This window comes from Camelus ferus, chromosome 17 (assembly GCF_009834535.1).
Source record: "Camelus ferus isolate YT-003-E chromosome 17, BCGSAC_Cfer_1.0, whole genome shotgun sequence".
Taxonomy (NCBI): Eukaryota; Metazoa; Chordata; class Mammalia; order Artiodactyla; family Camelidae; genus Camelus; species Camelus ferus.
This window is the reverse complement of record NC_045712.1, coordinates 19563913-19582235: the sequence shown is the minus strand read 5'-3', so window position 1 is coordinate 19582235 and position 18323 is coordinate 19563913. Positions and strand designations below refer to the sequence as shown.

At 32.4% G+C, this 18323-nt stretch overlaps 1 protein-coding gene across 2 annotated transcripts in view; it reads right to left on the bottom strand.

Moving 5' to 3' along the window:
• Window positions 1-18323, bottom strand: part of DNAH12 (dynein axonemal heavy chain 12) — a 151287-nt gene that overhangs the window by 89685 nt on the left and 43279 nt on the right. For both annotated transcript variants that reach the window (XM_032458203.1, XM_032458204.1), the window contains 12 exons: window positions 16347-16472; window positions 15258-15392; window positions 14729-14922; window positions 13934-14177; window positions 8739-8924; window positions 7854-8054; window positions 5990-6184; window positions 4351-4472; window positions 3974-4256; window positions 2004-2123; window positions 1572-1728; window positions 777-949 (listed from right to left, as the gene is read on the bottom strand). In XM_032458203.1, the coding sequence (XP_032314094.1) occupies window positions 777-949; window positions 1572-1728; window positions 2004-2123; window positions 3974-4256; window positions 4351-4472; window positions 5990-6184; window positions 7854-8054; window positions 8739-8924; window positions 13934-14177; window positions 14729-14922; window positions 15258-15392; window positions 16347-16472 (2136 nt within the window). The remainder of the gene's footprint in view (window positions 1-776; window positions 950-1571; window positions 1729-2003; window positions 2124-3973; window positions 4257-4350; window positions 4473-5989; window positions 6185-7853; window positions 8055-8738; window positions 8925-13933; window positions 14178-14728; window positions 14923-15257; window positions 15393-16346; window positions 16473-18323) is intronic.

Here is an 18323-nt window from a genome sequence, read left to right as displayed (position 1 = left end):
ACTTTAATTTACTTACTCAGCACAGGTGAATTGGTGTCTTTTGATTCTCCTCCTCCAGTCCCAGGTAGGGTTGCCAGATTTAGCAAATAAAAATACAGGATTCCCAGTTAAATTTGAAAATCAGATAAACAATAAATAATTTGTTAGTATAAGTATGCCCAATGTGATAATCAGGACATATTTATACTAACAAATTATTCATTGTTTATTTGAAATTCAAATTTACCTGAGAGTACTGTATTTTATCTGGCAACCGTATTCTCAGGTTTGGGTTTTTTTTTTTTTCCAATAGTCATGGCTTTGTCTTCCATAGCTTCCCAACAAGCACAGACCTCAGCACCACCTGCAGACATTTCAGCTCTCCCCCTCCTGTTCAACAAAACTAACTTGGAGGTCTAAGGACCACATGTACTTTCCTCATCTTCTTGTCATCTCTCCCAGAAATCCACTGCAATAATTGATACCCTTTTCCGAAGCCCTGGTTTCCTCTTTAAATCTCCAGAGCCTTTCTTTTTCTATTTATCCTCAATGGGAGTGACTCACAATTTTCAAACGTTAGAATTCAAACTCTTAAATTCCACAAAAGCAGCCACAATAAATATTCATTACTATAATATTCCATAAGAGGAATTTGCAATTGGGAAAGGATAAACTATATTCAACCCTACAGATTAGAGGATAAAATGAAGACAGCCATGTTAAATTTGGACAAGAAATATGACACCAAACCAAAAAGTAACCTTTAATGTGTAAAGCAAAATAATTTAAGCACGTACCAGTGTTCTGTAACACCTGTCAGTTAGAGGAGTAATGACAAGCCGAGGTGAGTTCCCAAGATATTCATAAGCATATTTTACATTGCAGTTAATGATATGAACTCGTGCATTCTCATATTCCCAATAATATCGAAGTTGAGCAAGCCACTGGAAATCTGTATCACTTGAGACACCTAGAAGAAATAAATCAAAACAAGCCATATAACCCTGAAATGGAAATAATTTGAAAAATAGGTATTTTAATTATCTTTTATAACAGCAAATATTAAAATAACTCATGTTTTCTAATTTATAGAAAAGATCATGTGAAATACATTATTTTGAGAGAGAAAAAGACATATAGTGTAAGTCTGTTTCTAGAAGTGTCAGCCAGCGGGGCTGACATGGGGTTCTAGAAGGTGAGTGGCCCAAATGAAAAAATACACAAGAAGTTGCCATACCACTGGACAGACTTCAGCAGGAGACACCATGGGGTTAACAAAACTTTATTCTATTGCCACAGGGTGGTGCGTGCGCCTATGATGCACCTGTCCTGCTTTTATCTGTTCTCTCCCAGCACATGCACAATGTGAATTTCTTTGTTCATTAGGCTTACAGAATATCTCTAGCACATGCGTACTTCTATTTCCTTTGTTCTAAATCTTATATAATTGATGCATGCGTACAGCCATTATTTACTGCATACTACAAACGTGCTCTGATCGTGGCCTTGGGTCCCATGGCCTTAACTCATCTCAAGACCCACTCACAAGAAGCTATTGATATTTTGTCTTTAATATTACCGAAGTCACATACCCATATCAATCATGTCCATGACCACATCTCTAGCATGGACATCAATAGTAACCAATGCCCCCAGAGTAATCCTGGTCTGCTTCGACAATTTTCCTCTTACAAGCTCTACAATATCATTTAGTTGATTCTGAAGTTCTTTGTAGTACTTCTTTAATCCCTACAAAATAATAAACTAATGTTATATAGTAGCTAAAACATGTATTTTATACATTTATTCTTTTACAAAATAACTGTGGCTTCACAATGAAGCTCAGTACAGAAGCAAATTATAAAGTAGAGTGATTTTGTCTAAGCCTAGTAATATATTAAGAACAAGTTTTTAAATAATTGTACAATTTTAATGCTACATGTAGAAATGGGGAGGAGAATAGATAAGCTAACTTGAAAAAATAAAGCATATAGAAAAGAATGTTATTTGAAATAATTCTTTACCTCTGTCCCACCACTTATAACTTCCTGTGTCTCAGAAGTCCAGAACATTTGAGAAACACAAAGTACAACTTGGCCTGGCCACTCTCGAACCCAGTCTTTTCTTGCAGATTCTGGATAAGCCTGAATAATTAAAAAGCATTTCTAACTTAAAAGGCTACAAAAGGGAAAATAAAGCTAAACGTTTAACAACAGACAAGTACAATATTTGGTACATTTGTAGGCTAGTATATAGTCATGAAATTTTTAGATGACTATTTAAAAGACCTTAAAATTTTTTTTTCAAATTATGATTATATTTTTGAAATATTTGTTTATTTATAAAAGAATGGAAAGATGAGCACCAATATGTTAATAATCAGTTATCCCTGGAAGAATTTGATTGTTGATTCTTCTGGAAGTTGTTTTTCATAGGATTTTTATGTTCCTTTGCTGTGGGGAGTTGTCAAGTTTTCTACATAGAATACATATTACTCTTTTATATTGAAATATGAGATTATTAAAGTTAAAAATAAATCGGTCTATAGGTTATGTATGTTGATGCCAAGATTTAATTGAAAAGAAAACTATGCAATCTACTAGAAAGCTGAACTAGTAGCTAGAACTTTTTTATTATTTATCCATAGTTTTTCTAAAAACTTATATGACCAGAGTATATAATTTGAACAATTATATGTTTTCAAATATACACAATTGAACAATCTGTGCTTCTTGAGTTCAAAGTACACTTTCATTTCGTCCAACATTTTTATGTTCAAAATGCATTTAAATGCATTTATTGGGGGATAATCTTTTTAAAAATAACTCATTTCAAAAGTAAATGATAATAGCAGATCCCAAATTAAAAACTGAAAAAAATGACTGCAAAGTATGAGGTTGATACTAATGGAAACTACATTTTTAATACAATAACACCATCTTAGATACAAGAATATTAAACATGAGAATATAAATATTATTAAAATGCATTTTATTAGCAATATTCATAAGTGAATGCAATAACAAACTAACCTAAGTTTCAAAGAAGGTTAAATTTCAAAGAATGGATGAACTATTGCTAGGAACACAGAAGGTAAATTTCTACATGGATTAAGGAAATACTTTCATGGATAATGCTGCTTGTTTCTTATGTGTTTTAGTTTGTTTGGAATTATAAACCGAAAAAGGAGAGAAAAAGTCAAGATTTATCTGCAGGAACATTGAAGCTGAACAGGATAGTCACTGCCAGAAGATAAGTCTCATAGGGCTTTTGGTGAAGGAAAAAGGATTCCTTACTTATATAAAGTGAGTAGCTGGACATTGGGCTGCAGCACCTTTTAAAATGACATTTTTACTACATAGCTGTTCCTTTCTGGTCCTAAAGGCAGAAATATACTGATGTTTATCATTCAAGATTAGGTTAATTGCATTAGCATAAGTGAGGCACATGTAGTGCCTAGATGTTATTTTTCCCTCAAATATTATAGGTCCTCCTTTAATGTTTGTTCATCTCATTTGAGTTTTTAAGTAATCGTTTGAGTATAAACAGCAATAAGTAAACTAGATCATGCATTTAACCCCTATGTCTGAAGTTCTTTCTGATCCTAGAGGCTTTTTACAGGATACCTAGACCCTCTCCCATTTGCTCTTTACCTGATTAATTCCTAGTTATCCTGTGGGTCTCTGTTTCAAGTTTACTTCCTCTTAAGAGCCTATCACTAGCAACCCACCTCTCCCATTCTAAATTATATACACCTCATTATTCTTTCTTACAACACCTTTTTTTTCTCTTGTAGCACTTAATCACATATTATTAACAATTCTTACTACTATTATTATTTTAATAACAATGTTAGAAACAAAGAGTAAAGAAAATAATAAATGGCTTAAAATAGTAAGAACTTTAAGTGTTAATTTACTGGTACCCATTCAAAATCTCCTAAAAGAAAGCATTTACAGGATATAGGATATGTATTAAATTCTAGGAAACACACCAGCCTGGCCGCAGCGATCACATCATGAATACTCTGGAGCATCAAATCTTCCACTTGAATGAGCCACTTTTCCACAGCACCTCGTGCAGCAGACGTGGAAATAAGGGCAATCAGCTCCACTCGCTCACCTTCAGAGCTATACATGGCTTTAATGTCCAGGTTGGGAAGGAACTCCAATTTAGCAATGCCCTCAAAGCATTTTTTTAAATGAGGCTGAACTCTAAGTGGATCTTTGGTCTCTGACAAAATCTCTAACATTTCATCATTAGATAAGAAGAAAAAACTAGGGAGAAATATGCAAATATAAAAGCTTTAGTTATAATTCACCACTCATCAAAAAATGCTTTAATTATAGCACAACTGATTATCCATCATACCGAGGAAAGAAAAGTCTTTTTTTTTCAAGATATGCGTTCAGGCCCTTCATAATTTTCTCCAAAAGTTCATTGCAGTTCTGTAGTTTTTCCAGTAAACCTGTTAAAGAAGTAGCAGCAAGAACCTAAAAGAAACCCATTTGTCTGGGTCAGCACTTATGTACCAGATATAATGATAAGATCTATACAATAGTTTATGTTATATGTTAAAAATGTTAAGACATCAAAAAATTTATGAAAATTATCATAAAATTTTTTGTAATATAAAACTATTAAAATTCAATAAATCATAAATATTCTTATCCAAAGATGCTAGTTACAATTGAGAAATTGAGATTATCATGCATGTTTTCATTTCTGCTATATTCTTTTGAATGATGTGGGAAGTCTGTTAGGTTTGTGTGTGATTTAAGTTTTACATTCACAATGGTCAACTATAACAATCTGTGGTATGAGTTGGCAAACTACATCCCATGGGCTAAATCCAGTCTACTACCAGTTTCTTTGTTGTTGTTGTTCTTGTTCTTGTTTTTCAGCTTTATTAGATATAACTGACAAATAAAAATTGTATATATTTAAGATACACATCTTGATGCTTTGATATATGTATACATTGTGCTGTCAGTTTTTGTATGGCCCTCAAACTAAGAATTATTTTTACACTTTTAAAAGGTTCAAAAATTTAAAGGAAGAATAACATTTCATGGTACATGAAAATGTCAGTGTCCAAAAACAGTTTTATTGCAGCATGGACACATATTCAGTTACATACTGTCTTTGGCTGCTTTCTCGCTACAACAGCAGCAGAGCTGAATAGTTGTGAAAAAGACTGTATGTATCACAAAGCCTAAAATATTTACCACGTGGCCCTTTGCAGAAAAAAATTGCTGACTTCTGGTCTATAAGAAATAATGTCTTACAAAGGTTCTAAAGTCAATGTGTACAAGAAATCCTTGAAACTCATAAATTTCCATGGACTACTGACCCTCAGTAAGTCCAGCATGGCTACTTTTTCATCCAATGTTGAAACAAATTGTTATTTCTTAAACTGAATACCAGATTTTAAAAAGTGGATGTATATGTATGAATTTTGTATTCTGTGTGTATGAAAAATACATAGTCTTTCAACATTAGAATCACACTCAACAAGGTGCTATACTCACTAGGAGAGACACATAGCAAGTGAGACCAGCTAAGAGAACTGCTGATATCTTTTTTCCATCACTCATAAGCATATAGAGTCACTGAGTGGAATATCAGGTGAATCACCTGCATTACTCATATGCATTCATATTCATTCTCTCTCTCTCTCTTTCTCTCCCACCCTCTTGCTCTCTTCATTTTATTTTATTTTACTATTTATTTTATAAGATGGGGCCACTGAGTATACATACTAGAAGCCAAGTGAATTAAATGTACGTTTGAAGCAGCTCCACTATCTATATTAAAGTTATGAGTAAGCATATCTTATGAATTGAAAAGTAAAATTATTTTATGCTTTTTTATATTTTTCTGAACTTACCAGTTTGTATACAATGAGCAGGTTTTATTTTTGTAGTTGGAAAAAAAAAGCCAAATGCTTTCTGTAACAGCCAAAAATAATAATCCCCTTTATTTGTAAGAGAGAAAACAAACACTTCACCTTTGGATCTTTTGCGCAAAACTTCATGATATCCCTCCAATGTCGGTCTACTGTCTGAAACTGACGCCCTTCTTCTGGCATCTGTTGCATGATATCCTCAGAACAAAAAATAGGCTCCAAATACAGCCAATGAGCTTGTACTTTTAACCATTCATCAATCGTTTCTTGTATTCGAATCAAACGGTCCTCCCAGGCCTTAATGAAAACACACTATACTAAATTCCAGGTATACAAAGCCCACAAATTGTAGCAAGGAATATTTATCTAAAATTTACTGTTATTTTTAAATCAATTTAAAACAGTTCAAAGTCACTTATGGGCATTTCACATGGGCTTAGAAAAACTCTAGTAGGAGATCTGAAGTTTTCCTAAATCATTGAAACTCACAATTGCAAATAATTGTAGTTATAGACCAATTTCCTAACCTCTAGGTGAACCATCCCATGCTCAGAAAGCATCCAGGAATATATTCTACTCTACACCAGTGGCTATCAACCTAGGGGCTATTCTGCCCCTACACAAAAGGACATTTGACAATGTCCAGCAGCATTTTCATTTGTCACAACTGGTGAGATGAAGGTTCTACTAATATCTAGTGGGTAGAGGCTATGGATGCTGCTAAACCCTTCCTACAATGTATGGGTCAGCCCCCACAACGAAGAATTATTTAGCCCAAAATATCATCGGTGCTGGGTTGAGAAACCTTGCTCTACGTAAACACAATTTGAGGGGGTGGGAGTCTCCTTATTCTCACAGATCTCTGAGAATCTGCAGATATTTCATTAGCCAAAGCTCATTCATATAATCTCTGTTTAGTTCTGAAATCCATGACCTAAATTCCTGTTTATCAAGAGATTGGGCCTCATATTTTTGTTTGTCTTGTAAATTCACCCTTGTTAAACGAAAAAATTTCTGCAAAAGCCATCAGGAAATGGCAGGTCAGCCTGATTCAAGGGAAAATATGCAGCATGATGTCTTTTGGAAGAACACAACTCTTTATCTTCTCCAAATATTGAAAGCCAAGGTGTTCTCTAAAAACACCATTTATGCTTAAATTAAAACCAGAGTGCCTTGTTTAAAATTCCAGCTTTGTCATTTATTAGCTGTGTGAACTTGGGTAAATTACCTATCCTCCTATGCCTTGTTTTCCTTATCTATGAATGCAGACTGTAACAGTGCCTACCTTGAGGGTCTGCTGTGGGGATTAAATTGGTTAATAAATACAAAGCCCCTAGAGCAGTATCTGGCATATATTTAGAAGTTAATAAATATCAGGGAAAAAATCCATTTGTTGTTGATCTCTTTCCCATTTCATATAGTCTCCAGTCAGAATTTTAGATAGTATAGATACTACCTATAAAGCTATTGGTTATTATAATTTATTTGCTTTCTATATTTACCCACATCAACTATAAGGATATTAAATAATCTTATCCTCAAATATCATTTGTTTTTCTCAAATGGACAATAATTCATTAATTACTCTAAAAGACCCTCAAGCTGTTGTTCACAAATACAATTAAAGAATGGTGTTACAAAACTTCACTACTGTTTATAAGAATATAGCATGAAACAGGGATCTAGGCTGTCTAAACTTAGATTAAATAATACCAACTTTTTTCCTTCCAAGTGTATCACTGTCATTGGAGAATATTTTTCTTAATAAAACACCATTTGTTCTTTTTAAAATCATTAGAGTTAATGTCTCAGATCTGTTCTATATAGTTTCACATTAATTTTACATAATCTGTTCCTATATTTCACCAAAGCTATCCAATAAACTGATTTATTTCCACAAGAGCATTTATGTAATAAGATTGCAATTTTTATAAATAACCAGAGTTGACTATCATATTTAACATACCTTGATCTCTTTTTCAAATGGTTTGATGAAAGGTGAGCCTCTCATTGTCTGAGTTTTTATAATTTGATCATCAAGCAGAGCCTGAATCTCATCTACTGAAGACAGAATACATACTCCAGCATCACGATATAGACTTATATGAAAAGCAATATCATCCCAAGTTCCCATCATTGTATGCATGGCTTTCTCTAATGAAAATTCCTAAAAGGGAAGAAAGTATAAAGACTGTGAGAATGAAGAAAGGATCTTATTTACTATATTACCTTTCCCTAGTGAATTCAGTAAGCATTGGTACATTACACAGCCATTTTCTTAAGATAATCTGCAACGGTCTTTAAGTCAGAAAAAATTTTAAAACAATTTAAAAAGTCCTATGGAGAATGACAACATAGTTTTTAAAAATTCACTTGCTCTGAAAACTACTGCTGTCAGTATCAAACTAGACAACAGAATGAAAGACCTGCTGGATTTTCTCTGAAGTGGTTTTTCTGCAGTCTACAGTCTGAAGATGTTTTCAGTGTATTTCAAGAACACTAGAAGGCCATACTTACTCTACTAGAATACACAAACATCACATGCCACACATACACACACACGTATTCTGTATTCATAATGGAAAATTATATATCAAGATTAGCATATCATCCATGCATATCAGAATGTGGCAGAATCAAGAAGACAGCAAAGGAACAATTTGTAGTCTGGATTCAGGACAAGGAAGTTGTACAGAAGCACGTACTTTGTAGGGAAAAATAAGAGTGATCTTCTACCACTTTCCCCCTATGTCCTCCCACTGCTATCCAGTACGATACATTCACAACAAAAACTGATTATTTGATTAACAAACTCATCAAATAAGGTATTTCAGTTGATCTTCATATTTACCTTGCTTGCACCTGCACTTATTACTTCAAATTTTCCCAAGTATGGTGTAAGGTTTAATTTTAAAACTTTCCTCAGTGTAGTTCCAGAGTCTGGAGTCAAGTCATAGCCTACAATTTCTGACAACTGTTTCCAGTGACGTGATCTCATTCCAGGATTGCACAGGATGGAGACAGTAGGGATATAGTCCTAATGGTGAAAATAGAAATAATAATGAGTTACTCATGTGATTTCCATATATAAACACTTGAAATTATGTAATATATTTAGTGAGCCCAATCAAAATACAGTTAGATTTGGAGTGGGAGAAAAACTAACAAAATTAGTCTAAAGTTCATCTGCACAAATAAACATACCCAGGAAGATTATAACGGTAAAGAAAGCAAAGGGGTAAATGTTCTATAAAATATTAAAGTATATGATAAAGCTATGGTAATTAAAATGGTCATATTATTATGTAAATACAAAGTTAAGTTTATTCTACATATTACATGGAGAAATATATAGTATAACATATTATAATATATAGTTATAAATACACATACACACATAACATATATGGGGAAAAGCCTGCACCAAAATGCCAAAAGGTAACTGTTTGGAGATAAAAATTAAATATTCTACAAAAAACTTAGTTCATTGCTCTTGATACTGATATTAGAACATTTTCTTTAAAATCAGGAACAAGATAAGCATACTTATTATTAATACTTTAAATCAACACTGTATTGAGTGTCTCAGCCACTGAGGTAACATAAATACATAAAAGGTATGGGGAAGGAGCAGGGTCAAGATGGCAGAGCAGAAAGACCCTGAACTCATCTCCTCCCATGAGCACAGCAAAATTACAACTACTTACAGAGAAACTCTCTATGAGAATGACCTGAAGACTAGCAGAAAAGATGTCCATAACTGAAGATATAAAGGAGTGACAACAAGATGGGTAGGAGGGGTAGAGAAGCAATCCAGTCAGGAGAAGAATGGATGAACACAGTGAGAATTTCAACTAAGAATTATAAAATATAAAGAAGAACCAATTAGGGCTGAAGAATATAATAACTGAAATGAAAAATACATTAGTAGAAATCAAAAGTAGATAGGATTATACAGAAGAACAGATCAGTGATCTGTAGGACTGAGTAGTGGACACCACCCAAGCTGAGCAGAAAAAAGAAAAAAGAAGATTTAAAAAAACGAGGATAGTTTGAGAGACGTCTGAGACAATATCAAGCCTACTCACATTCATGTTATAGGGGTCCCAGAAGGAGAAAATTGAGAGAAAGGGCAGAAAATTTATCTAAGGAAATATTAGCTGAAAACTTCCCTAACCTAGAGAAGGAAACAAACATTCTGGTCCAGGAGGCATAGAGTCCCAAACAAGATGAACCCAAGTAGGTCCACACCAAAACACACCATAATTAAAGTGACAAAAATTAAAGATAAAGAGAGAATCTTAAAAGCAGCAAAAGAAAAGCAACTAGTTACGTATAAGGCAACTCCCATATGACCATCAGCACCCTTTTCAGCAAGAACTCTGCAAGCCAGAAGGAAGTGGAACAATATATTCAAAATAATAAAAGGAAAAAACTACAACCAAGAATACTCTGCCTGGCAAGGTTATCATTTTGAAGGAGAAAGAAAGAGTTTTGCAGACAAGCAAAAGCTGTAAGAGTTTATCACCATCAAAAAGACCTTATATGAAATGCTAAAGGGACTTCTTAAATGAAAAATAAAAGGCCACAACTAAAAATATAAAAAATAATGAAAGGAAAAATCTCACCGGAAAGGCAAACATACAGTAATAGAGGTGAATCAACCACTTATAAAGCTAGTAGGAAGGTTAAAACACAAAAGTAGTAAAATTAATTATATCTACAATAGCTGTTAAGGGATATAAAAATTAAAAGATGTAAAATATGATATCAAAAGCATAAAACATTTGGGGGGTTACTAAAAATGTAAGGCATTCAAACTTAAGACATCATCAACTTAAAATAGACACCTATTTATAGATTGTTATATATGACCCTTCTGACAACCACAAACCAAAAACTTACAACAGATACACACACAAAAAAGAGAACCGCTGGGTCACTGAAAAACTCAAATAGGAAATTTAAAAATACCTTGAGACACATGAAAATGAAAATGCAACATTCAAAAATCTATGGGAAACAGTAAAAACGGTTCTAAGGAGAAAGTTTATAGCAAACAAGCCACCTCAGGAAACAAGAAAATTCTCAAATAAACAATCTAACTTTACACTTGAAGGAACTAGAGAAAGAGGAACAAACAAAATTCAAAGATAATAGAAGGAAGGAAATAAAGACAAGAGTGGAAATAAAACAGAAACTAAAAAAAGAAAGAAAGAAAGAAAAAAGGAAAAAAAATCAATGTAACTAAGAGCTGGAAAACTTAGAAGAGAGGTCTGGGCTGGAGTTAAACATTTGGGCGTTGCTAGCTTATAGATGGTATTTAAATTCATCTTTTTTTTTATGAGATTAATAAAAGCATCTAGAGAGTGAGAGTAGAGAGAGAAAAGGACGGATGAATGAGCCTGAAGACCTTCCAATATTAGGAGGCTGAAAAGAATAAGAAGAAATAGCAAGCAAAAAATTTAGTGATACTACTGGTGATATTGGGACAATTTGTTTTTCTTTCATCTCAAGATGGCTTCCAGAGATGATAGTAACACACTGCTATGAAGAAAGGGGTAGTGGATGGTGCTGATAAGAAAGGAAAAGAGTATCATCTGGATAAATTTTAAAATGATCAAAGGCTTAAATGTTAACAATAAACTATAACTAAATCTCTAACTAGGCTGATTAAGAAAATAGAGAGAAAATTAAAATTATCAATATTTGGAATGAAAAAGGAGTTATCTCTATAGATCCTACAAACATTAAAAAGATAATAAATAAATGTTATGAGCAACTTTATGGCAATAAACTCAACAACTTAAAAAATGGAAAAATTCTTTGAAAAATACAATTTACCAAAATTGACACAAAATTAAACACAAAATCTAAATATCCCTATATATTTTAGAAGTTAACACTGTTTTCAAAATCCTTCCCGTGAAGCTCTAGGTCAATGGTTTCACTGGTGAATGTTTCTCTAAAATATTTAAGAAAAAATAACAATTTTATACAAAACTCTTTTGGAACATAGAGATAAAACCTCCCACTTGTTTCATAAGGCCAACATAATCCTGATATCAAAACTTGACAAAGACATTATAAGAAAAGAAAATTAAGATCATATTCCTCCTGAACACAGCCTCAAAAATCCTCAATAAAATATTAACAAATAATAAACTAGAATAAAATAAACTAGAAGAAAAATATTAAAGTACTAGAAAAAAACATTGTCTTAGAATGGGGAAGGCATTTCTAACTATAATTCAAAAACCAGTAGACATAATAGAAAAGAAAGATAAATTAATAACTACATTTCTAAAAAGGGCTTCTGCAGCACAAAAGCCACCATAAACAAAGTCAAAAAGCAAATAATAAATATCTGCAAAGCATATCAGAGATAAAGCCTAATCTCCCTAGTCCTGTTTCTAGGACTGATCGTGTCCTAGATATCATTAAGAAAAAGACCAATTACTCAATTTAAAAATAGACAACAATATAACCAAACAGATCACAGGCAAAGAAATATAAAATATTCTTAAATACATAAAAATATGCTTAACCCTTTATGTAATAAAAAAAAATGAAAATTCTCCTAGCAGATCAGCAAAAATTCAAGTCTGATGATATTCTGTTGTCAAAGTAGGCAGGAATAAGCCAGAAAGAGAAAGAAAAATACCATATGAGATCACTCATAAGTGGAATCTGAAAAAAAAAAAAAACATAAATACAAAACAGAAACAGACTCATAGACATAGAATACAAACTTGTGGTTGTCAAGGGGGAGAAGGGTGGGAAGGGATAGACTAGGAGTTCAAAATTTGTAGATACTGACAGGCATATGTAGAATAGATAAACAAGATTGTACTGTATAGCACGGGGAAATATATACAAGATCTTGTGGTAGCTCATTGTGAAAAAAATGTGACAATGAATATATGTATGTTTACGTATAACTGAAAAATTGTGCTCTACACTGGAATTTGACACAACATTGTAAAATGATTATAACTCAACAAAAAAAGTTTAAAAACAAAAACAAAAAAAACCAAAGTAGGCGGGAAGTATATACTCATAAAACACACACAGAAGGTAATTCAACTGTAGATTCTGACCTGGGATTTACTCTTCTGCAGTTTACTTTGTAGTCACACCTTTATACACAGAAATTTTACACCAACATATAATATTATATAGGTACAAAAAGAATGAAAAAAATGTTTCCAAGATAAAGGGGGAAAATAATACATACAGTATGCTATTTTTATGTAAAAATATGGAAGGATTAGAATATATATTCACATTATTACATGTGTAAAAAACTCTGGAAGTATACACAAGGAGGTAGTAACACTGACAACCTAAGTTACACAGGTGAGAAACACAGGAAGGAGAATTTTCAGATATACCTTTTTTTAACCATGCAAGTGTATTAAATATTGAAAATAATTTTAAGTTGTTACTTAAAAAAATTTTTCAAGCAGCTCATAAAATCTCTGAGAGTGCTAGGCACAGAAAAGGACAATGCTCAAAACCCCAGGACAGAGTTTTGCACTCTTGAGTATGGTGACAGTGGAGATGGCACTACCAATACATCTTCTGCCACCACTGCCTTGGGAAGTTGGATGCATTATCCACTGTCACAGAAACTCTATGAATGAGATGAGACGCTAAATATCTTGCCCAAGTGGCATACTGCCACTACCAAGCAAATTTATATTGTGATATATACCTTGGTAGTGTGACTCTAAAGCTTTCTCAGCTAACTGCTACCCTGTGCTGCTGCCTATAGTATAGGCTGATTTGTTCTACTAATTTTTTTATCCTCTTCATATCATTGTAGCTGTCATTATAGTTTTCTCTATTTGTCAAGCATTGTTCTATGAAGAAATTGATTTCAATGACTTCATCAGGAAAGAATGAAGCATGAATTCAATAACAGATCAAGTTTTCTGGATTCAATTTTGATTTTGCTTTCCAGTCTTTCTATTTGCCTTCATTAGCACATGATGTGAATAGCTCTATCAGGGCTTTCTAAAATGTCATTAAATGTGCTCATACCTTAAAAACTTTTATCTGCTCCATTACTGTAGCGCACATAGTAATAGTAGGATTCTCTTTTGGTTCTTCTTCAAGTTTCTCTTCTTCCAGAGATCGTCTTTTTGCTGCTTTTCTTTTTTCTTGTAATTCCTTCTTTTGCTTTGATTGGAAAAATTTCAGTGTCTTAAAAATTTCTCGGGAAAATTCATCTACATCAGCTTCCATGCTTTCCCCATTAAGATCCAAAAACCCTCCATCCATCCACCTGAATTGAGAGAAAAAATAATAATAAACTCAGAGACTTTTAGTGTCTGCAAGGGCCTTAGAGATTCTTTCGGCTAGGCCCTTCATTTTATAAGAGAAAAAACTGAGAGCAGGAGCAACTAATGGTTTTTCTCAGCCATACACATAGAGCTGATAATTGAGTGACAAGACTAAAACCATCATTTCAGCTATGCTGCATGTCCTAAAAATGAATCAGACTATAAATGGACAACTAACGGTATCCAAATAAAATGGAGATGTGACTCCATACTTCTAATTTTCGGTGTAAATATTAGTCAAATTAGTCAAATTAATTAATTGCATAAAAAAAAGAATCAACCCTGGAAAACCCAAGTGAGAGTTTAGATATTATATTAGTAAGGTTAGTTTCCAATATTTGATGCTTCTCCTATATGATATTTGGCTTTTCTTTCAAATGGACAGATAAGTCCTACTTTTAAACTTAGCAAATACCAACAAAAAAATTAATGTACATTTTACACATCTTTTTATATCATTTCCTTAATTTTTTATTACATTACCAGAAATTACCGTTTTTCTGTTCGTTGCCACTTCAAAACAAAATTAAAAAACTTCTGATATGGCTCAATGTTAACTTTTAATTTATCCAATTCAGGATATTTTGTCAATTCCCATTTGAAAAGTTCCTCTTCTTTATTAATAAATTGAACCGCTTCCTCAGATTCCTGGATACGTTTTTGTAGTTGTCTTACATCTGTTACATACTGAAAGCAAAAAATTTTTTATCTCAAGAAATATCCAAGTAACGTTATAAAAATAGGATTATATAATACAGCATAGGCTATGCCCTTGCATTTATATAGCAGCTTTAAATATCAATTTCACAACATTACTAAGACAGAGGCAAAAGGTATGGTTATGTCTATTTTACAAATAGAAACTAAATCACAAAAAAGGTTAGCAGCAGTTCCAGGCCTAAGAGTCAGGCCCCTGTTTGCCTTACTAAGCACATGTTTTTCTGTATTTTTAAATTATTGCAAACATGTCCTGTATTCATCTACGAGCCTGCCATAGCTACTGTCTTACATATTTATCAGACCTGTTGCATGCGGTCCAGTTCTGCAAATTCTGCAAACTCTTCCATACGGCGTGATTCCTTTTCTATTTCCAAAATCAGTTTCTCTCTCTTGGCTATTAGCTCATTTTCTTTTTTATGTTTAGCATTCTCGATGAGCTTTTCAAAAGACAATTTAAACATGTTAATTATTTTGTTACAAAGCAAAGAATTATCAAATCAGAAATCTGAACACTTTGTATAGTAACAAAAACCATCAGAGCAGTAAAAATAAATCATTGTACAAAAATAAAACATTGACATAAAAATGCAAAGAATAATGAACAACACAGAAAACCCTTCCTATATCTCCAAAGTGACTGTAAAAATTCTTATTTATTAAATAGATATTTTATTTAACAGATTCTGGGAAAATAATAAAAGCTATTGTTTATCGAGCACTTGCTACCTCCAGACTTGTTAAACATCTTACCTATATTACTACAAGTATTATTATCCTCATTTCAGAGATGCAGAAACTTGGGCTTATAGAGGGTAAGAGGCATGTCCAATGTCAGAAAATTGAAATCTGGATTAGAACTCTGATTTATCTGACTGAAGTCCATGCTTCTCATTACTATACCATCTCACTTCCCAACTTCAGAGAAACTGGTTTACATTAGGACTTTTTCAAAATCTGAACTACATTCAGTCTTATATAAAATCCTGAATCTGCTACTCCTTATCTTGGTGAGACTGGAAAAGTTACTTAACTTCTCTGAGAGACATGTTTCTTATCTATGAAATAGGGAAAATAGGAGCGCCTGGGAATTTAGTGAGTATTAAATGATTTAATATGTGGAAAGTACTTAGCACAGTATTTACTACTATTATTATTATTAATTTGAATAATAATTCTGACTTTCTTACTGCCAATCCCACTTTTTACAACCTTCTGAGTTAAGCTTAACAGTCTGCCTGAAGCCTGCAGGACCATAAATGTTGCTAACCCCAAACTCATAGTGACACATGAATTTACTTCTTAAAGGTATATGGCAAGTATGTATGAACATTAAATGAACACTGTTCTTAAAATATCAGAATACAAAAATACATACTGAAAAATATATTTACCTCATCATTTTCATCAAAGACAGGATTAATTTTCCAAGGCCACATAAGGACAGCTGAATTTAAAGCTAAGTCTTCTTGAGGAAATAGAAATACATCAAAAAAGTAAATCATCCGGCGTTTGGATTCCTATGGAAGAAACTCCAGATATATTAAACCATATAGAAAATCTAAAGCACTATGAAAAAGAGAAAAACCAACAGTAATTTCTAATACTCTCAAATTTCCATCTGACTTAGATTACTAATTGATATTTCATATCACCCAAATCAGTTATTTCAATAACTATAGGATTATTTATTTGGTTTCATAACACACAATTACAGATTTTTACACCCCCCCAAAAAAGCTTTTTAAAAGTTTTTACTTGCAGTTGACTTAACGTAATGGTATTCTTGACTCTCCTTGTATATGACTAAAAATGGTGATCAAATATGCAGCTTCTGTTCAGCAACCCTTTAAATTTTTTTACATTTAAAGAATTTTACATTTTTTATTCTTATGTATTTAATTTTTGAATCTCTGGAGATGAAGATTTTAGCATCCTTTATTTTGTTTTGCATCTTCAATGACATTACCACCTTTTTGCCTACCATTAGCATATAGCAATTTTCCAGAAACAGTTTAGGAGTGAATGGCCAAAAACAAACCTCAAAAAACAAAAACAAAACCTTTAAAACCAGTAGTTTTACCTGAGTAGAGAAGTTTAATATCTTTACCCACTATATCCTTCATTGATCCATATGCAGTGCTGTAATTTTTAAGAACTGAAATACAGATTCAAAGGCTAATTTAAGGTTTTTGTTTTGAGATACAGGTATGATGTATATGTATATAATATAATGTGCAAAATGCATTATATATTATATCACATGTAGAAATTAACCTAATAAAAATTGATTCATGTAATTAATTATATTAATAGATTAAAGGAGAAAAAGCATATGATCATCTCAACAGATGCAAAAAAATGATAAAATTCAACATCCATTCCTAATAATGTTTTTTAAAAATCTAATAAAAGATAATTTACTAATCTGATAAGGGTACCTATAAAAAACCTATTGCAAATTTCATTCTTCAGAGTGAAATCTTGAAGGCTTTAACTTTGAGACTGGGATCAAGATAGCCTCTGTTCAACATTATACTAGAAGTCCTAACCAAACCACTGCAGCAAAGAAAATAAAGTTTTGAAAATGTGTAATGTTTAATGAGTACAAAACCAGAACTGTCATTATTTATAAGTTATATAATGCAGATGTGCTAAAAGAAACTATTAAAATTAAAAAGAGAAATAAAAAATATAAATTTTAAATTTTAAATCTTTTAAAAATTTAAGAAAAAATTTAGTGATAATTATTAATTTGAATACAAAATAATTTTATATTATATGTAAAAAGTATAAAATAAAAATTCATAACTTCATACAAATAAATAATTGAATAAATTGATAACTGGAGGAGAAGAAGCAAATCTCCCATGCAGAATAATTCCAAATAAATGATGTAGCTACTCCACTTTAAAGGAACACAACTCCCCTGTTCTTAAGTGTGGCTGCATATGGTGACTTCCTTCCAAAGAAGACAGTATGAAAAGGGGGAGTAAAAGAGTGAAGAAACACGATAAACAACTTCAGCCTGATGATCAAGGTCAGTATCAATAGTGACAAGTCATGTTGATAATATGTACCCTTGGTATGATGTGATCACTTTACCTTTGTGATCCTCCTCCTAAAAACCCACTACTCCACTCTAATCATGAGCAAAATATCAGCCAATTTCCAGATTCTCAAAACTTTCAAGATCATCAAAAACAAGGAAAGTCTAAGAAACTCTCACAGCCAAGGGGAACCTAAGGAGACATGACAACTAGATACAACGTGGTATCTTCAACGAGTTCCTGAAGCAAGAAAAGGATTTTCAATAAAAACTAAAGCAATCTGAATAAACTATGGACTTTAGTTAATAATGTATCAATATT